Source organism: Microdochium trichocladiopsis, assembly GCF_020744255.1.
Source record: "Microdochium trichocladiopsis strain MPI-CAGE-CH-0230 chromosome Unknown B0I36scaffold_1, whole genome shotgun sequence".
NCBI classification, from domain to species: domain Eukaryota; kingdom Fungi; phylum Ascomycota; class Sordariomycetes; order Xylariales; family Microdochiaceae; genus Microdochium; species Microdochium trichocladiopsis.
In genome coordinates this window covers 4,876,532-4,903,172 of record NW_025763544.1, presented here as the reverse complement: position 1 = coordinate 4,903,172, position 26,641 = coordinate 4,876,532, and the positions used below count along the sequence as shown (strand labels likewise).

Genomic DNA, 26,641 nt, shown 5'->3' with positions numbered 1-26,641 from the left:
TATACTGTGCGGTGATTTAAGGAAGCCATTGAAATGGAGAGTGAAATTAGTCTAAATTAACACGAAAGACTGCTGAAAGCATATAAGAATCAAAAGAAGATGCGCAAAAAGAAGAAAAGGAGAAGCATTATCGAAAAGGCGCCAAAAATCTCCAAAAAAACATTCCTAGAGCACGCGTGTCTCAGAAACACCCTGAAGACTCTCAGTGAGCATGTCAATCTGCTCCCGCATGGTGGGCTTCAGCATGACATCCTCGACCGCCACCTCGTAGCCACTTGCCCGGTACACGGCTGCGATGTGCACAGGGACCATGCATTTGCCCGAAAGCTCGTAGTACGGTATTTCAATCTTGTCCGACAGCTGCAGGTCTCGGCGAGAACGCCCCAGATGTGTCATGATTGCATTCTCCAGGGAGGCCTTGTCGAAGCCAATGTCTGATGAATGTTGGGACCGAGGTGTGGAAGACTCCTCCGGGCTGAGTCTCTCGGCGAGTCGATTCTCGTTGCTGCTGACGCTTCCTCTGCTGTCGCTCGAGGAGACAGAAATGACAGAAGTGACCATGTCGTGCTTTTCGAGGCGGTCCAGACCTTGGATGGCGACTTCGACGTTGGTTGGGGTGCTCTTCATCTCGTTCTGGACACTCGGGTTGTCGGTTTCTTCTTGTGCACCATCGGAACTGGTAGTGGACTCGGAGAAGTCATCACGGTCCAAGGCCGCGCCGACATCGTCAGGTCTGCCGCCAATGCCCAGCACCGTGTTCCAAGCCACAGAGACAACCTCCTCGGGGCTGAGCGCGGGCTGTTCCGCCACCCCTGATTTGCCAGACCGGCACACTTTCACATTGGCGCACCGGGACTGCTGGGTCGCGCGGATCTTCTGCCAACCTCCTGGGGTCCACGCCAGAGCCCTCTGCGCTTCCAGGTCTAGCTTGGGGCCACTGAAATCGCCGCCCGTGCCAGCTGTAAGAGCGACGAGTTGGTCGCAGAGGATATCCATCAATGCTCGCGCGGCTACTGGCGTGATGGTCAAGTCGCTGAACTCGAGCTCGACGCGCATCTTGTCGCTGCCAGGCTGGGGCAAGGTCCACACCCAGACATCGGCCGCGTCGTTGGGAGGCAGGTACGCGTCCAGCATACTTGGAGTGGCCGGGCTGTTCTCTTCAAGCAAGCCATCCTCCTCCTCTTCCTCCTTCGCCAGCGTCGCCGCGGCCGTGGAGGACGAAACGATTTGTTCCTCCAGGTTCTGGTGCTGCACGACCGAGCTGAACCTCGTCCACTTGGGCCACTGCGTGCACTGGTCGACGATGGTGCGGAAACCCAGGGCCTCGTGAGCCAGTGCGCGTACGGCGTGTGATTGTGTTTCTCGGAGCAGTTCGCCGACGCCGCCACTCTCGGTGTTGTTGTGGTTGCGGTTGTCGTCGTCTCCTTCGCCATTGACATGAAGAGGAGTGGAGCAAGATGTCTTGACTCGCACGGGGACAATGTTGACGCATGGCCCCACGATGGACTCGATGTCGTCTACGCTGGCCGCGCTCCTGCCGGCAGTGACGTGGCCGAACACGACATCGTCGAGCCCCGTCACCAAAGATAGGGTCCGAGCCCAGGCGACCTTCAGAACGGTGGCAAAAGTGATGTCCGAGCCGTGAGAAGACCACTCAGGCACGGAGATGGTGCGGTCGAGCCGCTGGTTGAGGACGTTTCCTACCGATGGACTTGCATGGTCTACCAGGCTTGTCATGGTCGAGCCACCCAGGGCTTCGGCCCAGAAAGCCACCGAGGGTGACTTGTCGGCCAGGTGCGTGGTGTTAATAAAGTTCGCAAACGGCACCACGGGGCGCAGCGGGGTGACTGATTGTCCCGCAACGTCGTCCAACACTGCTCGAAGATCGCGCATCATCAGGGGCAGCGAGATGCCGTCGTACAGACAATGCGGTAGTCTCACCAAGAGGGAGTTTCTTGCGTCATGCTCGCGAACCAGGGCAAATCGAACGGCCAGCTGTCCTAGGGGCATATGGTCTTGTACGAGAGACTGCGCGATCTCATCACGACTCCGCGGAGGAGCGACCCTATCCTGCTCCTGGTTCTGCTGTGGATGTAGGAGGTCATGGTGCTCGAACCGGATGATTGGTCCTTTGTGGACAACCTGGTACAGGATATCTCTGCACATCGCGAAAGACGTGCGGAGGACAGGATGGTGGTCAGACAGTCGTTGCAGAGCTGCTGCCACCGCGCTAGGGTCACTCAACGCCTCATGTCGCCCTAGATCCAGGCTGAAGCAGTTGTTGTAACCGTGATCGTGCATGCTGCTGCAGGCGAGCGCCCACTCCTGGTATTCCGTTGCGGGCAATACATCGGCGACGTCGACCAGATGGTCAAGTGCGCTCATGGCCGAGCTGTAAGAATGCCCAGCATATCTAGCAGATTGTGCCAGCATGTCGTCGAGCGGCAGATCATCTGGCAAGGCGCTGAAGGGCTCATACACTGGCTTCACTACCGGAAGTGCGTCGCTCTGAGAGTCCGTCTGCGACTTTGCAGCTGCACAGGCTGCAAAGCTCTTTATTGTAGGATTCTGGAAGATGTCCGCCACGGTCAGGAACACTCCTTGTTTGCGTGCCGCGCCTGCAAGTTTAATCGCGGAGATCGAGTCTCCCCCCAGGCGGAAGAAGTTGCTTCGTGCTCCCAAGCTATCGACGCCGACGTTGAGTATCTCGGCTGCGAGCTGAACGAGTATTTCCTCTTGCGCCGTTGTCGGCCATGCTTCGTCGGTATCACGCCCGCCGGCCTCGTACAGTCCAGATGCCGATCGCAAGAGAGAGTAACGAGGAAGCTCCGTGATGCTCAAGACATGAGCGGCTTCCCGCAGAGCTGCGCGATCAACTTCACCCGTGGTGTTGATAGGAATGTGCGTGATAGGCAGGAATATCTGGGGCACCATGTACGCCATGATATGCTCCTCGACCTCGCCCAAGGCTCGGCCAAGGGTAGCCTCCAGCTCCTCGAGGTCAGGAAGGAGTTCGGTCACCGGTCGGATAACACTTTCTGCAGTAGTGGTCTCGGTGCCCATGCTGACCCTTTCGTTTGTGCGACAAAGGAATGCCGCAAGCACCTTCGCCTCACCGACTTTGATCTGATCTACAACAACTTGTACCTCCGGCCCTAGAGCCTGTCGCAGATGGTATTCGGCTTCGCCCAGTTCGATCCTTTGTCCGTTGACCTTGATCTGACTGTCCTTCGGTCCCGCGTCATGGATAGTCCCATCGGGTCCAAAGAATGCCAAGCGGCCCGTCTTGTAGCAGCGGAGATGGATGTGGCCCTTGGTCCCGCCAACATCAGCGGCATCGTCGCTACCAATCGAGTCGGTGCGACAGTAGTCCGGTGCCTCGACAAATGACTCACGGGTCCTTTGGGAGTCTCCAAAATACTCGCGTGCCAAAGTCGAGCCTTGAAGGACAAGCTCCCCCACGGTGCCCAGAGGCATCAGGTCATGGTGATTGTGTGGATTCGCGATCCAGGCATGTCCGCCTGTGGGTCTGCAGATTGTAGATGTCGACATATCACCCGAGACGGCTTGTGCTGTGGGCAAGAGAGAATCGGAGTTTGGTGTGTAGCAATGGAAAACTCGGATGCCTTCTCTGCCTGCCCATGCATCCAGGAACTCGCGAGTGATAGGGCCTCCGCCGTGCACGAGCTGCTTGAGACTCGGCACGGGGTCCAGGGTGGCAAGGCTGAGGCACACGGTTGTTGGGAGGTATGCGTAGTTGACTTGCATCCGACTGATGGCACCAGCCAGGTCATCCAACCGTTCTGTTGCCGAGGGGACACAGATTGTACCGCCTTGCGCCAGGGTGGTGAAGATGTCGTGGACAACTTGGTTGTCCCAGTAAGCGCAGAACTGAAGAGTGCGTGTCGAAGGGCTGATGCCAAGCAACTCGCCGTAGGCATTCATGCTGGTGTGCAACGCCCGGTGTTCAAATACGACGCCCTTAGGTGTACCGCCAGTGCTATCAGGTGCGAAGAACACGGCGGCGCTGTTGGTGGGCTGCGATGTTCGTGCCGAATCCAAGTCGCCGGTGGCTGCTGCTGGAAGTTGCGCGATGAAGGCAAGACTGACAGGGACTACTACCCTTGTGCGGCTATCCTTTCTCAATTGCGATGATTGAGGAACTGAGGCGACAACCACGGGCGCAGAGATACTTTCGAGGATACTCTCAATCTGTTCGAGAGGGTCAGAGGGCTCCAGAGGCACGTAGGCACCCCCAGCCTTGGCGATGGCAAACATGACCACCACAGCCAAAGCTGTATTTTCGATGCAGAACGGGACGAGGACTTCAGGACCGACGCCGAGAGATTGAAGATGGACCGCAAGCCTGGTAGAAAGATCTTCCAGTTGGCGATATGTCAGCGTGGCGTCGCTTGCGATGACTGCGTCCTGCTCTGGCCGCAGCAGAGCCTGCTGCTCGAAGGGCTCGTGGATGCAGCCCGCGAGAGGCGCAAGGTTGGCATGATTCCACTGCTGAATCCGGTTCTTGTCAAACTCGCTGCAGAGTGAAACTCTGGAAATTTCCTGATTGGGTGCGTTGGTGATGGTGGTTATGGCAGCCGCAAAGGATCTTGAAATGCTGCTGGCGAGGTCTGGCGAGATTTGGTGAGCCCAGTAGAATATGTTGGAGGTGATGCTGGACGATCTGTCGAGAGCCACTTGGACTACGCAGGCGTACTCGCTGGGGCTGTTGCCATCAAGGACCTCCCAGCTGAAAAGATCGTCTAGATCATTGCGAAGTGTCAAGGCTGACGGCATCGCTGGTGCCGTGTTCGAGGGCGAGTCTTCTCGCGTAATCGACATCGTCGTGTTGAAGAGCGGCTGCTCAGACGCGAGACCCAGAGCATGCTGGATTCTAGCCAAAGACACATTCTGATGCTCTTTGTCCTGCATAGATTGGCGCGATATGGTAGTGATGAGATGCGCCAGGGTTGTGTGTTGTGTCATGTCAACCCTGCACACGAGCATGGAAAGATACGGCCCGATGGCTTGCTCGATCCCAGGCAGGGGCACATCACGCCAAGAAGAAGGATAGCCGAAGGAAACATCTCGAGAGCCAGCATAGACACTCAGGACTAGAGCCCATGCCGCATGGAGGACGCTGGCCGGCGTGACTTGCCGCTGTCGGCAGAGGGCGAACAGACTCCGACAGGTTTCGGCATCCAGCGACACTGCAACGCTTCGCGGCTGCGGCTCGGGCTGTCGTTGTTGCTCGCTGACAGAACTGAATTGCACATGCGTCGGCGTGGAGCCAGACAGATAGTGCTGCCAGTACTCGAGTGAGGTGGTCTCGGCAGACTCCTTGCTGTCGAGGTGCTCGACGTACTGCCCAAACTGTAATGGTGGAGTTGAAGCAAGAGTACCAGCAAGGATGGCTCCCAGCTCCTCCAGCAACGGGTTCATGCTGGAACCGTCGAGAAGCGCATGAGAGATCTGGAGATGACACAGGACCTCCCCATGGTGGCTGGACGAGCTGACACTGAAGAGATGCGTTGGTAAAGCTTGCTGGTCCTTTGCAAGGACACTGGTGAATCCACGGCGCACCCCATCAACTCTGATCTCTGAGGCTGATCCCATGTCCGAAACGACAACTTGATCATATGCACTCGCATCCCGGAAGCTGGGCACGAAGACAGTCCGCAAGATCGAGTGCCGCTGCACCAGCTCCTGCCAGGCATCAGCTACCGAGTCCGGAGTCAAGGGTGGACGCCCTTGCTCTTTCCACGACATCTTCCATGAAAGCTCAATGTTGTAGTGCGACCCGTCTTTGCTCTGACTCAACAGAATGCCCTCTTGGACCGCCGTGCATGGGTATGCCGCTTCAATGGTGGCATGCTGCCTGCCCGTGCATCTCGCAACGGCTGACCGCAGTGCATCGAGGGTTTCGTTGTTGAGCGCCAGCAGGGTAAAGTCTTCCGGCACCACTGGGAGCCTGTTACGCGAATCAAGGGCAGACCTGGTGGCTGCGGAAGACCCCTTCTGGATCGTTTCGTTGCTAGTCGGATTGGCAAGAATCGCAAGCTTTCTCAGCGTGTTGTTCCGAAGCAGATCCCGAACGCTGAAGTTGATGCCGGCAGCCCGGCATTGCGAAGCGATCTGCATTGCTGAAATGGAATCGCCGCCAAGACTCAGGAACGTTGAATCCAGCGAGACCTGGTCTGCCTCGAGGTTGAGCGCCTGGGCAATGGTGGCTCGGATGGAGGTCTCGATGGGACTCAAGGCAGGCTCGACATCACCTCTGGGGTTTCCTGAGGCCTGGGCGAGAACACGGCGATAGTCGGTCTCGGTCATGGCCTCCAACCACGCGAGCGCTAGCTGTCTGGACAGTTTGCCTGTAGCTCCGAGGGGGATGCTGTTCACCATGATCCACATGGTGGGAATCATGTACGAGGGGACTCTTTCTGCGATATGAAGCCGCAGGCCTGCGGCATCATATTGGATGATGTCAAGCTCATGTCTGTCCAGGATCTCGAGGTGGCTGGTGCTTGTGACGCCGTTCATCGCTGTAGACGAAGAGGAGACGATGGCCACGAGATGGTCTCTGGCAGCCCCCCGTGCTGGCACGCAGACGACAGCGTCACCGACCACATGCTGGCCCCGCAGGTGGTGCTCAATCTCCTCAAGCTCGAGACGCTGGCCGTGACGTTTGATCTGGTTGTCCTTGCGCCCAACAAAAGTCAGAGTCCCATCGGCCTCCTGGCGCATGAGATCTCCGGTCCTGTAGACACGCAGCAGCGGACCGGCGCCATTGGCGGTCTTATTGCCGGCAGCATCGCAGTACGGTACCGGTGGCGAGGCCCCAGTGGCGAGTAGGAACCGCGGGTTGTCGATGAAGCTCTCGCGGGTGCGGTCTGGCTTGTTGAGATAGCCCCGGGCCAGCAACGGGCCTTGAACACAGGCCTCGCCCAGACAGCCCGGCGGCACCAGAGCATGGGGATTGCCAGGCTGGGTCAGCCAGATCCTGCTGGCTAGTGGCCTGCCGACACTGGCTGGGATGTTGTGGGCAGCATCGAGGGGAGCTGTTGCGGAGCAGTAGATTGTACACTCGGCCGGGGCCCAGCAGACGTGGGTGCGCACGCGCGGAGCCCAGCGCCGGACATTCTCCTCCGTTACACGCTCACCAGCCAGCACCAGCGTCCTCAGCGATGGGACGCTCTCTGGGTCGACGAGGGCGGCGACGGTCGCCGTGAGCGACATCCAGTTTGCCTGCATCCGGTTCACCGCGCCCGCAATGTCGTTGAGTCGCTCCTCCTCGGTCGGGATGCAGACGCAGCCGCCGTGCATCAGCGTCGTCCACGTATCACCAATGCTGATGTCAAAGGCATACGACGCAAACTGCAGCACGCGTGTCTCTGGTCCCACGCCCAGCGTCACTGCCTGGGCTGCACACGACGTGCTCACGTTCCGGTGCTCCAGCACCACGCCCTTGGGCTTGCCCGTGGACCCAGAGGTGAAGACAACAAACGCCGCGTTCTCTGGACGGACCTCTGCACACACCACCTGGTCCGAGACATTAGCAGCACTCAACCGCTTCCTACGGCTATCCAGGTCGTCCACTAGGCCCTGATCAAGGACGAGCGCCTCGGCTAGCCCATCAAACTGAGCCGCGCCCTGGGCAGAGGTGATGACAAAGCCGCTTCCCACATCCTCGAGGATATCCTGCTTGCGACTGCGCGGGTGTGCCGGGTCGATCGGAACGGCGGCACCGCCGGCTTTGAGCACAGCAGCCACAGCAACCACCATCCACGGCGACTTCTCAAAGCTTACTGGCACGAGGGTCTCAGGCTTGACATTGTGCTTGTCTCGCAGGTACAGGGCCAACTTCTGGGCCAAGCCGTCGAGCTGTCTGTACGAGAACGATCCACCTTTCCAACAGACGGCAGGGCTGTCTGGACTACTGGCAGCCCGTCTCTCGAAAATGGTGTGCACACAGGTGTTGACGTAGTCGAGCTCCTGGTCGTAGTTGTTCCACTCAGCGAGCTCCATGGCCTGTCCAGGTGCAAGAACGGCAAGGTCGGCGTACGATACAGCAGGCGTCTCGACAATGCTCCGCAGCACCTGCGCCAACGTTGTTGCCAAGGAACCGGCATGCCTGTGCGAAATCTTGTCTGTCCAATGCGAGATTGACACGGACACACCAGCTACCGAGACCTCTGCGGAAACCACACAATCGTACTCGGTCGGGTCATTGCCGCCGAGGGCAAGGATTTCAAGGCCACCGGCAGGCTGATCCTTCTGGGCCGGGCTGGACGTCCCGGAGCTGATCGTGATGATCGTGTTGAACAACTGGTTGCCCTGGAGCTTGGGGCCAAGCGCGTGCATGATGGAGGCTAGGGATACGTGCTGGTACGGCAGTGCCGCGAGGTAGTCATCACGAACGGCCTCTAGGCCTTCGCGCGGTGTGGTTGAATCTCCCAAGTCGAGATTGCAGGCAAGTAGATTGATCATTGGCCCGGCAATCCGTGTGACGCCCTCGACAGGCACGTCGCGTCCAGAAGTGAGATATCCAAAGCAGACCTGGTTCGAGCTGGTGAAGGTCCTCAGCACAAGAGCCCACGCCAGCTGGAGGATGTTGGCAACCGTTGCATTATGCTCCGAACAGAAAGCGGCGAGTCGTGGCCCATCAAGGTCGATGGGAACTCGGACTGTGCTAAGCTGCTTCGTAGTGGTGTCTGCCAGCGAGGACGTTGAGATGATGGTTGTAGGCGCCACGCGGGCAAGGTATCCGTCCCAGTAGGCCAGTGCAGCGTGCTTGTCGATCTCGCCAATATACTCGACGTAGTCACTGTACTGCGGGCCACTCGCTGGCAGAGTGCCTGCGTATGCGGCCTTCAGGTCACCAAAGATGATTGCCATGGTGGCAGCATCCGTGATGGCATGATTCGTCTCAAGGTTGAGGAAGACTTGCCCACGGCTCGTCTGGCAGATCCGAAGGCGGTAGAGCTTGGTAAGGTGCAGAAGTTCCTGCTCGGTCCGGTTTGCCTCGATTGATTTCGGTGCACAAAATCTGGGGTCGTCTGCCTCGCACTGATACACCTCTGTTGAATCTTGAACAGAACGCAAGACGACTTGGTGGAACATGCTTCCATCTGCTGGGCACTCTACCAACATGCTCCTTAGAACCTGGTGGCGGGCAACGACATCGCTCCAGGCTTTCCGCAGCCTGGCGATGTCGACAGATATAGCCGCAGAGTCCTTGACCTCAAAGATCACATGTGCTTCGTACAAGTCTGGCGAGCGTCCCTGCGAGAGAAGCATTCCCTCTTGAACCGGACTGCAGGGGAAGATGTTCTCGATATTCGCCACATCAGTTACACCCAGACGTGGCAAGACCTGCTCAACAAGATTGTCAAACTCGGCGTGATTCATCTTGAGCAACAGGAAGTCGCTCAGAGTTGGTGACGCGGATTGCTGCTCGAGCTCGACAATGACGCGCTCAAGATTCGCTTCATATTGCTCGATCCACTTAGCCACAAGGTTTTGCCGTGGCAGGTCCTTGTCGTAGGTGAATCGTACGCTCAAACAGTCGTCGGCAACGCTGGCTTCGATGTCGAAGATTGAGTCCCGCTTCGCTTGCAGATTCACGTCTGTCCAGGCCTGCTGTGCGCGGGCTAGCGGTTTGAGCATGGACTCCCCACGTTCCAGTTCCTGGAATCGGCCGAGGTAGTTGAAAAGAACCTCGACGATGGGCCTCTCGGCGAGTTGAGTGTCAAGCAAAGTCGAGAAATGGCGCAGCCGTTGCGGTTCGATTCTCTTGCGGACGTCCTTTGCTCGCAGGATTGTCTTGACGAGACTAAGGTTGGCACCCTCCGAATCCACGCATACCGCAACGAGAATGGTGAACCATCCAACAGTCTCTGACGGATCGACATTATCGTCCCAGCTTTCACGTCCGTGACCTTCGCTGAACACGATCGGGCTGGGGCGATCTGCAAATGTCTCCCTGAAAGAAAATATCAAGCTCCCGAGCAGGATATCAATTGCTTCAACTCCGAAGGAATTGTCAGCAAATCTGAGGAAAGCCGCTGTCCGGTCTTCGGCCAGGGAGAATCCAGAAATCTTGCAGTTTGTGAAAGTGTGCCCCTCCGGCACCAAGTCCCAGAAGGTCCCGTAGTCGAAGACCGGCAACGACGGCTGTTTGGTCTGCACAGCCTGCTTTGGTTGCCGATGAGCCAGGGAAAGACGGCTCCAGGCCTGGAAAGATAACACGCTTCCTCCAGGCACCCCTTCGTTCTTGTACAGAGTCAGTTCCAGGTCGTGCAATAGTACTCGCCACGACACGAGATCCGTGACAAGATGATGGGCAACCAAGAACAGGCACTGGCTCCCGTCGTTCGCGGCGTTGAACAGCACGCCGCAGAATAGGGGCCCCGTCTGCAGGTCCAGAGATTCCTGAGCCCTCTGGCAGAATGGCCCCATGGAGGCCATCGTGTCCACTGTGTGTGTCTCGAGGCGGAAAGACTCCGTCACATTGCTGGTGATGTATTGCTGCCACATGTTTTCGCCGGTCTTCTTCTGAAATCGAGCCCTCAACATGGAATGCTTCTGCACGAGCACGCGCAGAGCATTGTACAACTCATTTTCGGAGACTGGAGCTTCGAGGGAGACGGCGAAGCTCTGGTTATAATGATTCTCGCCGCCTGGATAGAGACGAAAGTGTAGTTCTTGCATCGGTGTAAGCGGGAAAGCCACGTCCGCCTGGTCCACAAACTGCGATAGCTGTTTGTTCTGTGATGTGGACGTGGCGGCATGAGCGCTCGCGGCAATGGCAGCCAGCGTCTTCGCGCGAAGAATGCTCTGAACAGAGATGACGAGCCCGTTGGCTCGGGCGTGGGACGCGAGACGCATGGCGGAGATTGAGTCGCCGCCGAGCCTGGTAAAGGACCGTGCGAGATGCATTTCGCTGATGGGCTGGTTGAGGACCTCGGCGCACATGGCCTGAAGTTTTCGCTCTGCTGCGTTTGCCACTGGTGCCGTGCCGATGCTGTGGTTGTCAAAGTCCTTGAGCTGCCGGAGGAGTGCTTCGTCACTGGCGTTGAGCCATGTGTCGACAGCCTTGCGGTCCAGCTTTCCAGACATTGTGGTCGGCAAGTTTTCGACAAACGCCCACACGCGGGGGATCATGTGGTCCGGGAGGCGGCTCGAGAGCCAGTCGGTTGCCTTGGCGAGCGCGGAGGACGTTCGATCAGATGGCGGTACCAGTGTCACTGCGTTGGCACAGCCGGTCACAGCGTCTGGACTCTCGGATGGCGAGTCCGCAGTGGCCTTCTGCAGCGCCACCACGGCAACAAGCTGCCCAGCACAGCTGCCCTTCTTTGGGAACGATACCAGAACGCCATTCAAGGACGGGCACGAAGACAGGTTCCACTCGACATCGCCCAGCTCGACACGCTGCCCGCGGATCTTGATCTGCGAATCCTTGCGGCCGACGAACACCAAGGTGCCACGAGACGTATAGCGCACGAGGTCTCCAGTACGGTACGCCCGCATCGCTCTCGGAGCCCAGCTCGGGTCGGTGACAAAGGACGCGGCAGTCTTGTCCGCGTCGCCCAGATAGCCACGGGACAGGACGGGACCCTCGATGAGAAGCTCCCCAATAACACCAACAGGGGCCAGCTTGTTGTGGTCTCTGGGATCGGCCACCCAGGTGCTACATCCGACACCGACTCCAATGTCGGCGGGATCTACACCGGGCTTGCCCAGGTCCTCGACGGAGACGACGCAGGCCACACTGGCCTCTGCCGGCCCGTACCCGTTGATGAGCTCGACCCGTCCAGCCCAGGTGTCGACCACGTCCTGCCGCACCGGCTCGCCGCCAAGGCAGATCGTCTTGAGCGATGGCACCGTGTCAGGCTGGATCAGAGAAACGACCGTCGGCGTGAGGTCGCCCCAGGTCGCCCCATACCGAGCAATGGCTCCCCCGATGTTGTCCGCACGCTCGGCGTCAGAAGGCACACAGACGGTGCCGCCGCGCTGAAGAGTAGTGAAGATCTCCTCGACGCTGACGTCGTATGTGTACGACGCAAACTGGATCGCCCTGGTTGACTCGTGAACGTGCTGAGCGCGGCCGTGGGCTCGGGAAGAAGTCGCCAGGGCCTTGTGCTCGATGATGACGCCCTTGGGAGTTCCCGTGCTTCCCGACGTAAACATGATGAAGGCGGGAGACAATGTTCTGTGAGGTCTGCTCCTTTCCGTCTCCAGCGCCGCTGCGACCTCCTCGCGAGAACGTTTCGGCAGCTGGCCTAGTGTCGCAGGAGAGACTGCGACAACCTGTCCGGCAAGCCTCTTCATACGGCCCGCCTGAGTGGGCGAGGAGATGATCAGGTTGGATCGGGTGGCATCGACGATGCTCCGCAGTCGGTCGTCGGGGTACTCCGGGTTGAGGGCTGCGCAGGCCCGGCCCGTCTTTAGTACAGCCAGCAGCGCGACGACAGTCCACACCGACTTCTCGAAACAGAACGGAATGATCGAGCCCGCTTCAAGGGCCACGGTGTTTGTGTCGGCCACGCGCTCAGCTTGACTGATGAGATGCGCTGCAAGCTGATCGGCCATCTCGTCCAGCTCGGCGTAAGTGAAACTGCCGTCCCATCCCACGACAGCCTCCTTGTTCGGCGTGAGCGCTGCCCGAGCACTGACGAGGTCGTGGATGCAGGCATCCACAATAATGGTGCCCAAGCCTGAGCGGCCGTTGTCGCCGGCAACCTTGTTCCATCCGTGGATGGCTTCGATATTGCGTGGCGAGAGCACGGCCAAGTCGCCAGGGCGCGTGCTGCTCTCGGCCCGTATCACGGCCCTAATGGCCTCGGCAAAGTTGGACGCAACGTTCTCCGCCATGGCAGGGGAGACGAGGCTGTTCTGCGTGGAGAGCTCAATCTCTATCGCCGACGCCGATGTTGTAATGTCCACGGCAATGGCGTACTCCGTGGGATCCGTCCCCGCAACACGGCGCGCGGTCTCGAGGATGGAGCCGCTCGAGCCGCCCAGGGCGGTCACTAGGCTAGAGTCCTTCGCCTTCTGCAGTGACAAGATCGTGTTGAACAGTGCGGTCTCGCTGGAAAGGCCCAGGGCGTGATGGATGTCGGCTAGTGCGACGTGGCGGTGCTCCATGTTGGCCAGCCACTGCTTCTGTGTCGTCTGGAGCAGCGCGTCGACTTGCTCGGCGCCGGAGAAGTCTAGGTAGCAAGTCATCATGTTTATGACGGGACCAATGAGCCTTTCGATGCCCTCGACCGGGGCGTCGCGGCCAGCAGCGAGGAAGCCAAAGCAGACCTGGTCGGAACCTGTGAATTCACGCAAGACGAGAGCCCAGCTGACCTGAAGAAGCGTGAAGACGGTGATTCCCCGCTTCATGCAGAACTCTTCGAGCTCGGAGAAGCCGAGGTCGACATCTACATGGGCCGTGGACTGTCCCTTAGCTGCCGGGTCCGGCTTGCCATCCAGGAGCGCGGGGAAATAGCAAGGAGCAGCACCCTGGAGGTACTCCTGCCAGTGCCGGATGTGCGCGCTGCTCTCGGCGTGTTGCTGGTTGACAAACGAGACGTAGTTACTGTAGGCCGGAGCAGGGCGGCCATCACCAGCGAGCCGACCATCATATGCAAGGGAGAGGTCTTGGAGCAGGACGCCGAAGCTGAACCCATCGATGATTTTGTGGTCCATCTCGAGTTTGAGAAACATGGCGTCTTCGTCGGTCGTGCAGAGCGTGAAGCGATGAGGGGGCAGTGCCGCGCGGAAGTCTATCGAGCTTCCGGCAGAGTCTAGCTTCGCAATCGCTTGGGACACACTGGCGACGTGGACATGTTCAGTCTCAATATCGGTAGTCTTGAGTGTGACCTGGTTGTAACCGCCACCAACAGTCTCGCCGTCCAGGAAAACAGTCCTCAACATGGGATGGTGCTGGACCACGCTGCGCCAGGCTTGGAGCAGCCTCGCACCCTGATGCGCCTGTGCGGACGAAGCGGTCGTGATCTGGATGACGGTGAAGAACATGTACGCGTCTTGGCCCTTTTGTTGCGATAGCAGCATGCCCTCTTGCACCTTGGAGAGCGGATAGACCTCTTGTGCCACGCCGACGTCGTGCACGCCTCTGCGCGCCAGCTGGCTCTCGACTCGGGAGAGGTCCTCTTGAGTGAGCGGTGGCGCCATCAGTGGCATGTCCGACCGTGTTAGACGTCTTGGGAGCGAAGGCAGGACCCTGGCCATCTGCTCCAATACGCGTTGACACTGCGCGACAAAGGCTTGAATGCGAGTTTGGTGCTTCATGTTCTTGTTCCATATGAACGTGAATTCAAGGCAGTGCGCGTCGGCAACGACGAGGACATCAATCAGTCCAGTCCGGACGGCGTCCCCGGAATAGTTGTGCTGCTCCAGATCCGCCACGTCGACCCCACTGGGCCTGCGGAACAGAGCGTCTTGTCTCTCGAGCTGCTGATACTTGCCCGTGTAGTTGAAGAGAATCTCGGGCCAACGCAGCTTGTCAAACTGCTTGCGGCCCTCTTCGTTGAGATATTGCGAACAGAAGAACGCCCAGCCGTTGCTGTCGAGCGAGCGCCTCGAGTCCTTGATGTCTACGATCGTGGACAAAGGGTCAGCTGCACCGTCCTTGCTGTTGGCTGCGCTGACTGGCGCGATGGTGGTGAACCAGCCGACGGTGTTGGTGAGGTCGATGGATGAATCCCAGCTCTCCCTCCCGTGACCCTCAATGTAAGTAGTTGCGGACTCGCGTTCCGGGAAAATGCTGGAAAAGGCATGGTGCACTGCAGCGATCATCAGGTCGACCGCCTCAGAAGCGAAAGCGTCATTAGCATCCCCGAGGACGGCAGTGGTGGTCGAAGCATCCAGCTTGAAGGACAGCGTCGTCGAATCCCCTATCCGATTGTCGGTGTTTTGCATTCCCCAGAATGAATAGTCTGGCAGGCCAGGCGCCGCAGCCACGCCCAGCGCCTTGGAGGGAAGGTGATTAAGGGCGCTGTATTTGCTTTGGAGATTGAGCCATGATTGGAAGGATAGCGGTCCAGCCTCACGACCATTGAAGTTTCTCTTCAACAGCAAGTCCTCAAGATCCCCGAGAATCACTCTCCAGGACACCAAGTCAACTATGAGATGTGACGCGACGAGGACGATGTGCTGGTCGTTTTCCGCAGTACCGTCCCGGGCACGGGTGTCGATCAGGTGTGCACTGAACAGTGGACCATTGGAGATGTCAAAGTCGGATCTGGCGAGGATGTCGGCAACAAAGGACGAGAGCGACGAGGCGCCGGCTTCGCGATGGTGTGTGCGGATGTGGAAGAAACGATCGCGAGCTGAGCCAGCCATACGGCGGACCTTTTGCCGCCATTGGCCTCCAGCTTCCTGCTGGAACACTGCCCGAAGCATGGAGTGTCGTTTGGCTATTGCTTCCAGGGCTTCTGACAAGCTGGACTCAGCCACTTGTTTTGTCACCTGAACCACGAAGCTCTGGTTGTATCGTTGTGTGCCATTTGGCATCAAGCGGAAGAACTGTTGCTGGATGGGGGAGAGATCAAAGTATTGGTCCTCGACCTCCTCTGGGATACCGATCTTGGCACTGTCCAAGCTGGCTAGTGTCTTCGCCGACCTTGCGAGCTCTGAGAGACTTGGGCTTTGCAGGATGTCCTGTACGGAGATGGAGATTCCGTGCCTCCGGATGTACGAGACTGCCTGCATCGCAGTCAGGGAATCGCCACCAAGACTCACAAAGGACCTGGAGATGGACACGTCGCCTTCTTTGTTCAGCACATGGGCAACTGTGTCGCGAATGCGTTTTTCCATGTCCGTGAGATCGCCCTCGGACACGGCTGGAGCAGTGTCCAGCGCCAGATGCTCTTCCAGGGCGGACTCCTCCAATGCCTCCACCCAGTCGCGAATTCTGTTGCGATCTATCTTGCCAGAGGTGTTGAGCGGCACCTTCTGGACCACCAGCCAGCGTGCGGGGACCATGTAGGAGGGGAGTTTGTTCATGACCACGTTCTTGACCTGCTCGATCTCGGCCTGGACATCTGCCCTCATCTCCCGCGAGAGCAGGTCCAGCCCCGACAGAGGCCGCTTCGTTGCCGAGGCAGTCTGAGAACTACGCATGGACAAGACTGCCACGATGCGATTTGCCAGAGGCCCCGAGGTCGGCATGACAGCCAGGCCGTGGCGGACGGCAGGGTGGTTCCACAGGTGTGCTTCGACCTCGCCGAGTTCGGTCCGGTTGCCTCGGACCTTGACCTGGTTGTCCTTGCGGGCGACAAAGGACACGGAGCCGTCCGCGTTGTACCGGCCGAGGTCGCCGGAGAGGTACATCCTGCGCGGCGCACCACCAGCATGGCCTTGGGGTGTGGCCCGAGAGAGGAAGGCAGGGTCCGTGACGAAGGCGGCGGCGGTCTTGTCTGAGTCGTTGAGATAGCCCCTGGCGACGGGGGGCCCCTCGATGAGGATCTCGCCAACGGCGCCGACGGGGACGAGGCGGTTGTAGTCATGGGGGTCGACGAGCCACATGTAGGTGCCGACCTGGTGGCCAAAGTTTGCCGGGTTGGCGTCTGCGTCGATGCCAATGTTGCCGGCCATGGTCATCGACGTCTCGGCCGGGCCGTACGTGACGGACAGGCAGGTGTGTGCGGCCAGGCGCCGGACTGTCTCGCTCGGGACACGCTCGCCGCCGAGGGCGATGAAGTGCATGCCGGCAATATCGCGGGGCTCGAGGACGCTGGCGACGCTCGGGGTGAGGAAGGCCCAGTTGGCGCGGTACTTTGCGATCGCGCCGGCGAGGTCGTTGACACGCTCGTGCTCCGAGGGCACGCAGATGGTGCCGCCGCGCATCAACGTCGTAAAGTGGTCGCCGACGCTCATGTCGAACATGTAGGCCGCAAACTGGAGCACGCGCGAGTGCTGGCCGATCTTGTCCATCTCCCCGTAGGCCACCGCGGCCGACGCCAGCGCAGAGTGGTGCAACATGATCCCCTTTGGCTTGCCCGTGCTTCCAGATGTGAAGACGACAGAGGCCAGATGGTGCGGCTCGACAGGGCGAGTGCCAACCGCAGCTCGAGACGGCCCAGCTGCTGCTCCCGTGATCTCAAAGCCGCCAGCTGGGCCCGTGACCACAAGCACGTCCACGAGAGGCCGGAAGAGTGCGGCATGCTGATGGGAGACGAGCATCACTCTGGCCTCGACAGTGGTCACAACCTCGGTCAGTCGGCTTGCAGGGTGTGACGGGTCCATCGGGACGCAAGCACCACCCGCCTTGATGATGGCCAGCATGGCGACCGCGTGCCAGCCGCTCTTGTCAAAACACAAGGGCACCAGAACCTCGGGTCCCACGCCGCATGCTCGCAGGCGGCGTGCCAGGTCGTTGGCCAGGTCGTCCAGCTGCTTGTAAGTCAGCTCCAGATCCCACGAGCAGACCGCAGGGTGGTCGGGCTGCGAGGCGACCATGTCCTCCACAATATCGTGCACGCAGCGTTCGACGGCTGGAGGAAGCTCTGGCGAGTTCCACTTGTTGAGCTGCTGCATGCTCGAGGCGCCCACGAGGCTGATCTCGCCCAGAGTCTGTCCGCCCTGGTCTTCGGCAGAGAGGCCGCTCGGGCTGCCAGAAATGATGGACGAGAAGATGGTCTCGACGGCTTCTGCAACATGCTCTGCCAGAGACGACGGCATCGACTCGTACTGATAGTTGAATGCGAATCCGAGTGTCGTGTCGCTCGACTCCACGTTCAACGAGCACAGGTATTCAGTCGGGTCGTACATGAATTTCAAGCTGGGCACGAGGACCGACGAGGGGTCCAGTCCGTAACTGTCGTCCTTGAAACGCGCAAAGGAGACAGCCGTGTTGAACAGCGCACGGCCAGAAAGACCCAGCCGCTGCTGCAGCATCGCCAGCGAGGCGTGCTGGTGCGGCAAGTTGTCAAAGTGATCACGCTGCGCTTGCTCTATCGCAGCCGCGACTGTCTGGCTGGGGTCTACATTGGCCCTGAAGACCAGTGTATTGATCAGAGGCCCGCATATGTCGTGGGGGTCTTGAGCATCTCGGAGCTCAATGTCGCGCCCAGAATTCAGATAGCCGAAGCAGACGGCGTCTGTGCCCGTGAACTGAGCCAGGACGACCGACCAAACGACCTGGAAGATGGTCGACAAGGTCGTCTCGTTTTCGGTGCAGAACCGCTGGGCTTGTTCACGATGTTCTTGGAGAGACCGGATAATGGTTCGCGAGCCATGTTGTGTCCGATCGAGCTCGGCGTTGCTGCTGCTGTGCTCGAGGACGGGGAAGTGGCAAGGGGTGATGCCGTCCAGGTACTTGGACCAGTGATCGAGGGTGGCGTGCACGTCTTGCTGCTGGAGGAAACGGACATACTCGGCGTACCCAGAAACTGGTGCAAGAGAGTGGCCGGCCTTTTCCCCATGGTAGATCTGGACAAGCTCACGCGTGACCTGAGACATCGAGTGAGCGTCGTTGATGGCGTGGTTGATCTTGAGGCAGAAATCAACCTCCTGTCCGGACTCGCTCCTCGCCAGTGTCATGACCCAAGGCGACGTGAAAGAATGGTACCGAGTCCCTGCCCAGAGCGCCGCAGGGCTGCGACCATCATGTGCCGTGTCCGTGGGAACATCCCGCAACAAGTTGACAGCAGACGGTACCTTTTTGAGCACAACCTGGCAAAACAATTCTGCGCTCGCAGTCTGCACGAAGATGGTTCGTAAGATGGGATGGCGCTGTACCACGAGATCCCATGCAGCCGCGAGTCGGTTGATGTCGATGTGTTCACCGTTGCGGCTGGACAGCTTGGTAATGGCCTCGACGACATATTGCTCGGGAGACTTCTGCTGGCTGATGAGAAGCCCCTGTTGCATTGGGGTGCATGGGTACACGTCCTCGATTTCGTGGAGCTTGACACCTGATGCGATGCAGTCTGCCATCAATATGTCCAGGTCGGCCTGTGACAAGCTCGATAGAGGGAAGTCTGAAGTTGTAAAGAACGGAGAGATGTTGGCGACCAGTCCGGCGAGGTTGCTGAGACTCTGTTGAAACGAGTCCATCCATTGTGGTATCGAACCCATTGTCGCCCTGAGTGCCTTATGGAACCCCGTGCTAACCAGCAGAGATCCGTCGTGGACCAGCGCATTGATCTCGATGAGTGCTGTCCGGGCCAAGTCTGGCCCAAAACCCACCATGGCAGCGCCCTCGTAGTGGACGGATCTGAATAATGCATTGCCATGTCCAGAGTTCTGCTGCTCTCCGAGGAAATTGAAGAGCAGCTCTATGGTGTCATCAGCGGCCACCGGGCAGTCCTCGCCATCATGGCAACCGTATGTCTGGATAAACCCAGTTGATCCGTTCTCGGCCATGGCATGCCGAGCTGTCTTCACAGACTTGAGCGCGTCCAGTAAGCCGGTTCCTGGTGACACATTGGCAGCCATGTTGGCTATTGTTGTAAACCACCCCACAGTCCTGGAAACGTCTGCATCTTCCTCGTCCCCAGTCTGGCGTCCGTGACTTTCAAGATGAACTGAAGGCGCAGCTCGGTCAGGGAACACACTGCAAAAAGAGTGTAGCAGGGCTGCCAAGATGGCATCCATTGGCTCATATCTTGTGCCGCCGGATGCGATGCTCATCAGACTCTCGGTGGATTGTGCAGATAGCTGGAAAGTCGAATGCTCCTCGTCACGGTAGACATTACTCTGTTCAGTGAAGTTCCAGTACTTTCTGGCTTTCTCAGAGTCGTCCTTGGACCTCTCGGGTGTCGCCGATCTCGACTCAGGAACTGATTGAGCGTGATCCTGCTGCCACTTGATGAACTGTGGAAAAGGCATGGTGGCTGGCAACAACTGCCGACCCTCCAGTAGATCTCCCATGTCGTGCATGATGATGCTCCAGCTGACGATATCGACCACCAGGTGATGGCAAGTCAGCACAAGCATTGTCCCAGAGTCAGTGGTAGTGACCATGGAGGCAACGAGCAGTGGCCCACCCAAGAAATCAGTCCTCAGCTGATCCATCTTGAGGACGTCCAGAACCTCATCGAATGTGGTTTTGCGATGCTGTTCGAATATGAGGAACTTGTCGGCCTGCTCCTTTGGTGCAGTTCGTTGATGCCATGTCTTCCCGATCTTCTGGTATGTCGTGCGCAGCATGCCGTGGTGCTTGACTACTCCTCGGAGAGCTTCCTCCATCGACTGTGGGCTGCAGTCCCTGGTAATCTCAAAAATGCAGGGCTGGTTGAAGTGTTGATGGCCGTCTGGGTTCGAAAGAAAGTGTTTCTGCTGAATGGGGCCAAGAGTGAATGGGAGATCGTGGTTCTGCTCAAGCAGATCCTCCACGGGGGCGATGGCTGGCGCCAACGGTTTCATCAGACCCGCGAGCGCTGTCAGGGATTTGGCTTGGAGGATATCACGAGATCTGAGACGATAGCCTAGACCAAGGCAACGTGCCGAAAGCTGCATGGACGATATAGAATCACCCCCAGCAGCAAGAAAGGACGCCCGGAGACTGATGCGGCCACCCTCTAGAGGCTTGTTCAGCGTGTCTGCTACAGCTTGAAGGAGGATCAGCTCCTGGGGGCTGGCGACAGAGTACTGTTCTCGGAAGCCCTCTGACTTCTCCGAGCCCTGCACAATATCTGTGTACGTGCTCTCGTCCATTGTCGAGAGCCAGCGACTCAGGCGACCACGATCCAGTTTTCCCGAACTCATTATCGGGAGGGCTTTGAGCACGATCCACACTGAAGGCATCATGTATGAGGCGAGCTTGGTGGCAATGCTGTCCCTCAGCTCCTCAATCTTCTGTGCCGCTCGTTGGGAGACATCCCCATTAGCAAGAACTAGCCCGGCCGTGGCCGAAAGCACATCGTCAAGGGCGAGCACGGCAACGATCTGGTTCTTGCCAGGTCCCTCTGAGGGTAGCAATACTGCAGCAGTGACGCCGAGGACAGATTCGATCTCGCCGAGCTCAATACGCAGGCCGCGCAGTTTGACCTGTGCATCCTTGCGGCCGACGAAAGAAACGGTCCCGTCAGCATTGAGACGGCCAAGATCTCCAGATCGGTAGTACTGCTGGTCCGGCGTGCCACCAGGGAGCTTCAGGCCCTTTACAAACGAGTACGAAGACATTTCTTTGTTACCGATGTAACCCCTCGCCAGGATTGGGCCGGTGATGATGATCTCGCCAACACCTCCGATCGGCACGGGCTTGTTGGGATTGTGGACGTCGGCGATGATCATAGCCGAGCCGTATGCGCGGTCGACGTTCGACTTGTCCAGGTTCTCGAAGCTCGGGCTTCTCGAGTACGCCGCCCTGGACATGAAGACAGCCGTCTCTGCAGGACCGTAACCCTGCAGGAGCTGGAGACTGGGCGCCCATGTGCGTATCACGTCCTCCGTCATACGCTCACCGCCGACGACCATGGTCTTGATCGACGGAACTTGGCTGGGCTGGAGAGTCCGCACAAACGACGGTGTGAACCACACCCAGCTGACATCGTACTTGTTGATAAAGTCGACGAGGCCGTCCATCCGCTGCTCGTCCGACGGCACGCACACGGTCCCTCCAACACACAAGGTGGTGAAGATCTCGGCAACGCTCAGGTCAAAGACGTATGCAGCAAACTGCAGCACTCGGCAGCCCGGCTCGAAGCCCATCGGCCCTATGTGGCGCTCGATGCTAGACCTCAGAGCTCTGTGCTGGAGCATGATGCCCTTGGGAACTCCGGTCGATCCAGACGTGAATATCACGTATGCATCGTCTTCGGGACTTCCTGGCCGAAGGACGCCAGAGTTCTTTTCGCCCTGTGAGTCCTCAACGAGCCTCTGATCAACCGGTAGGGTCTCGAGAGCCAGTACGTTACCCAAGTGGCTGGTCGCATCTGAAACCAGCAGCAGCTTGGCATCGCACTGGCTTTTGATGTGCTGGAGTCTCTGGACTGGATGCGAAGGATCCAAAGGAACACAGGCGCAGCCAGCTTTGAGCACAGCGAGTAGCGCAACGACAGTCCAGACGGACTTCTCTGCGCAGACCAGGACGTACTTGCTATCTCCATCGACTTTGGACAACTGCTGGAGGATTCGAGTCGCGACCAGATCTGTCATTGCGTCGAGCTCCTGGTACGTGAAAGACCCTTGGTCAGAGCACAGGGCCTCTGAGGTCGGCTGCTGCCGTGCCCGTGTACGAAACAATTCGTGCACAGTCCCTTCGATGGGTGGCCTCATCGTCGCCTGGGTCCACTGAGTTATTTGCTCGAGATCCTTGTCGCCAATGATGTCTAGGTTTCTGATGGTGGTCGATGGCGAACTGCACACGATGGACTGGATCGTCTTCAAGTAGCTGGCCATGATGCTCTCCGCATTCTCGGTGGGAATATGGCTGCTCCAGTAGTCCATTTGTACATTGATCTTGCTCTCAGACACTTGCAGGTTGATTGTGATTTCAAACTCGGTCGGCTGGCGATGTTGAATGAGCTCCGCGTTGAATCCAATCGCCGCTGCAGCAGACGTGAAAGCGTCAGGTACGGTGAGGACCGACATGGACGTCGTGAAGAGGTTCTCTTTAACTCCGAGTGCGTTCTGCACCCGACCGAGGGACACATATTGGTGGTCCAAGTTGTCCAGGAGCGCTGTCTGCTGGCTTTTAAGCGCCTCCAACACTGTCAGGTTGTCTCCGGCTAGGTTCGCTCGGCAGGTGATGGTGTTGATCAGAGGGCCAACCATGTCCTCAACACCTGGCAATGGAGCATCTCTGCCAGACATGAGCAGGCCAAAAGCCACGTCATCGCGGTTCATAAGCTGCCGCAGGACAACCGCCCACGCGAGCTGAAGCACACCAGAGACGGTCACTCCCCGCTCTCTGGCAAACTGACCTATTTCAGCGACTTGTGGGATCCCTTCTGATATCTGAAGGAGGCAATTGTCTTCATCCCACTCATCCTCAGCGTCGTTGGGTGCGAAGTTCAGACGCCCAATCCGGCAAGGCTCGAAGTCCGAGAGGGCATTGCGCCAGAATGTAGTTGACTCGGCAGTGTCAATCTTTGCTACCAGGTCCACATAGTCGATAAAGTCTGGAGCGCCTTGGACCTCGAGGTGGCCGCCCAGTGCCAGAACGAGGTCGCGCACAATGATTTGCAGGGAAAAGCCATCAAAGATGAGATGCGATATGTCGAGCTTAAGGACGACTTCTTTCTTGCCAGTCTGGCAAAACGTCATGGCGTGTGGTGGCTCGCTCTCATTGTAAATAACCTGATGGCTGTGCAGGATTGTCAGAGGATCCACACGTGACCGCAGCAGGTTGAATGTAGAGATGTTGGCTTTGTGATGACGCAGTATTGCTTGATCCATAGTGCCTATCCTAGTCTTGCTCTCAATGAAGACGGTGCGCAGGATCGAATGGCGGTCCACGACCATTTGCCAGGAGCTTTTGAATTGTTCAAGGTCCACTGCGAACTTCGCAGACACCTTGAAGATGAAAGAGCACTGGTAGCTATCGTGCAGCTGCGACTGACTGAGCAGAATCGACTCCTGCATCGGGGAACAGGGCGCCACGCTGACCGTGTTGTAGTCTTGCTGGTCTTCAGCCGGTGCAAATCTATGGGGAGACAGTATGGCTGAGGTTGAGACCTGTTCTGATGCGGCGGCCTGTACGCCAACCTCCTTGACAAGCTCAACCATTTCGAACAGAGACTTGCTGCCAAGTACATCGCGGACTGTCAGGAGCAGATTCTGTGCTCGACAAAGCTTGGTGACCGTGATTGCAGATATCGAGTCTCCACCATTGGCTATAAATGAGTCGTGCGGCTTGATATCAAGCTCACTGCGCCGGAGGGTTTCGGCCCAGATCGCGACAAGTTGTTTCTCCGTCGGAGTCAGCGAACGCTGGTCCTCACTCGTGGCGGCTGAAGTCTCGGCAGACTGGAAAAGTCGCTCAAAGATGCTGTCGTTGATGTCGTCCACACATGCCGTGATCGTCATACGGTCCGGCTTTCCAGTGATTGTGAGAGGAATTTTATCGACTGTAATCCACCTTGTAGGGACCATGTACTCCGGGAGAGAACTGGCCAGACTCTCAGTCAGTCTTGCCACTGTCGCGGTACAAAGAGCACCAGACACGGCTCGCAATTTATCCATCTGCAAGAGCTCGTCTTCTCCACAGGGCAGGTCGCCGCTGAGCTTCAACACAGCCGTGACCGTGCCTGCACAACGCCCTCGGCCTGGCGAGATTACCACCGCTGCCTCGATTCCCTCCTGTGCGATAATGGCTCTGGATATCTCAGACACCTCGATCCGTTGACCACGGATCTTGATCATCGTGTCTTTGCGACCCACGTAGCTCAGACTGCCATCGGAGTTGAAGTACATGAGGTCGCCCGTGCGGCAAAATCGGCAGTCCGCTCGGGGGCTCGTCATCCAGGAAGCACTTCTGGGCCATGTCTCCCTTGTCCTTTCTGGCTGGTTGATGTACTCGGAGGCAGTGCAAGGGCTGTAGACGAGCAGCTCGCCCACAGCTCCAATAGGGAGGAGTACGTTGTGATCCTGGGGATCGACAATCCAGCAGTCGCCGAATCCGTAGCCAATGTTGCGGACGTCGCTCAACTCTGCTAGGCGGCCGTTGGCAGTGACCAGTCCGTTTTCAGAACTGGCGTAGCTATAGAGTAACTTGACGTGAGGCGTCCACCGAGCGACTTCGGAGGGGCCCATTGGTTCGCCAACGAGGACAAGAAGCTTGAGGCAATCCATTTCTTCTGGCCTGAGAGCTCGTAGCAGAGACGGCACCATGATGGCCATGTCGACCTCTGAATCGCGAATGTACCTCTCCAAATCGTTCATTCGCGAGTGGTCTGATGGAATGCAGATGCAGGCGACGTAGTGTGGTATGAGAGGCAGCAAGATCTCGTACAAGGCGGGAGTGAAGCTGTACGACGTGAACTGCAGTACCCTAGTGGCGGTAAGCAAACTGGTCAATTTCAACAGCGATGAGCAAAATGCCCCGTGGGTAGTGGCGATGCCCTTGGGTACACCTGTGGAGCCGGACGTGAACATAATGAATGCCGTATCATCTGGACCAGCCGTGGGAAACTCGACAGATGGTGACGGGGCGTGGTCCAAATCAATATGCTCGTTATCGACCACACAGACATTCGCACTGAGTTCCTGTGCAGTCGGCAAGTACTTCGGGGTGGAAAGCACCGCGACAACACCCGCGGCCTGCACAATCTGCTTCAGCCGGGCTAGTGGCAGAAGCATCTCGACGGGAATCAAGGTGGCGCCAGCTCTCAGGACTGCGAGCCAGGCGACAGGGGTCATCTTGGACTTTTCTGCGCAGACCAGAACACGAGCTCCAAGTCCCACGCCCGCAGCCTGAAGGTGCATAGCCAGTGCCCTCGACGCTCTCTCTAGCTCTAGATAGGTGAAGTGGCCGTCCCAAGCGTCGACCGCGGAGTTGTTAGGGTGTGATTTGACCGCCTTGAGGAATTGGTCGTGAAAACAGGCAGGCACTCGCTCCGGAGGCGTCGTGTTCCAGAGTTCGAGCTGCTGTTTTTGCGGCCGGGTCAAGAGAATGACTTCTCTTGTCTTCGTCGAAGCTTGGTTGACGACAATCTCCAATGATGACTCCATAGTCTGAGCCAGGTAGCTTGCTTGACCTGCGGAAAGGTGGTGGTTGTTGTAGAATATGGTTACCTGAGCGCTTGTAGTGCCCAGGCTGCTCACTCCAATAACGATTTGAAACTATCAGAGGTGTCAGAAATCTCCTATAATACTTTCCTCTGCCCGAACTCTTACTTGTGACTTCAGCTTTTCGATCTCGGCCGAATCCAGCTCTGCGGTGCTCGTGTAAACAAGGGTATTGCTGGGGAGTCTGGTGATGGTGGGTGTAGCGTCGTCCTCCTCCGTCGTAATCTGGCGAGCGTGTTGGAGTCTTTGGTCTTCGACCAAAGCGACTAGAGCCTGTACTGTGACTGCATCACAGGTATTGACAACGATGTGGGACATGGTCCTGCCATTGCCATCTCTTTGAAGAGCAATGAAGGCAGCACTATCATGGCCCACGAAGAGGGGAAGGACAAGCGCCCACGCAGAACAAATCTGCGAAAACTCCAGATTTTGGCTCTTCTCACCATCCTGAAATTTCTCCAGGCGCAGCGAAAGGGCCTCAAGCCTCCCGTCGCCTGGCACTCCATCGTTTCGAAGGGGAAAATAACATGCTCCCGAGCCAACGGCGTGCCGAGTCCAGTGGCCGCTGGCAGATTCAGAGTGCGCGGACATGACGTAATGGTGTTTTTTCTGCTCCTCAATCACAGATCAGTATCATCTACGGGGAAGTCACAACTCACCAGTTTCGAAGATTTCTTGACTACGCTGTAAACAGGTTTGGGCATGTGAGAAGTTCTCAGGCTCTCAAAGGTAAGTTGCAGCGCGATGCCTGCTTGGAACGATTTTGCAAAGACGATCGACTTCGACAGAGTCCTAAACAGTGCTCAACTTACGAAGTGCGGTTTCGGGCAATGCGAGATCGCCAACCAGCATCATTGTGCATGCCAAATCGGACCCCTGCAGATTCAGGGTCCTCCCTCCAGCCCAGGACAGTGCATTCGGGTGGTGAATAATCATGCCTTGCAGGTAGTGATCA

At 58.0% G+C, this 26,641-nt stretch overlaps 1 protein-coding gene across 1 annotated transcript; it reads right to left on the bottom strand.

The window, feature by feature from the left end:
• Nucleotides 1-5: 5 nt before the first annotated feature.
• On the bottom strand, nt 6-26,622 carry B0I36DRAFT_427433 (uncharacterized protein; the record flags this gene model as incomplete). The annotated part of the gene is made up of 3 exons (XM_046162427.1): nt 6-25,740; nt 25,795-25,970; nt 26,499-26,622. 3 exons carry the CDS (start codon nt 26,620-26,622, stop codon nt 166-168), a joined length of 25,875 nt encoding a protein of 8,624 aa, XP_046019215.1. The 3' UTR covers nt 6-165.
• Between the last annotated feature and the right edge of the window lie 19 nt (nt 26,623-26,641).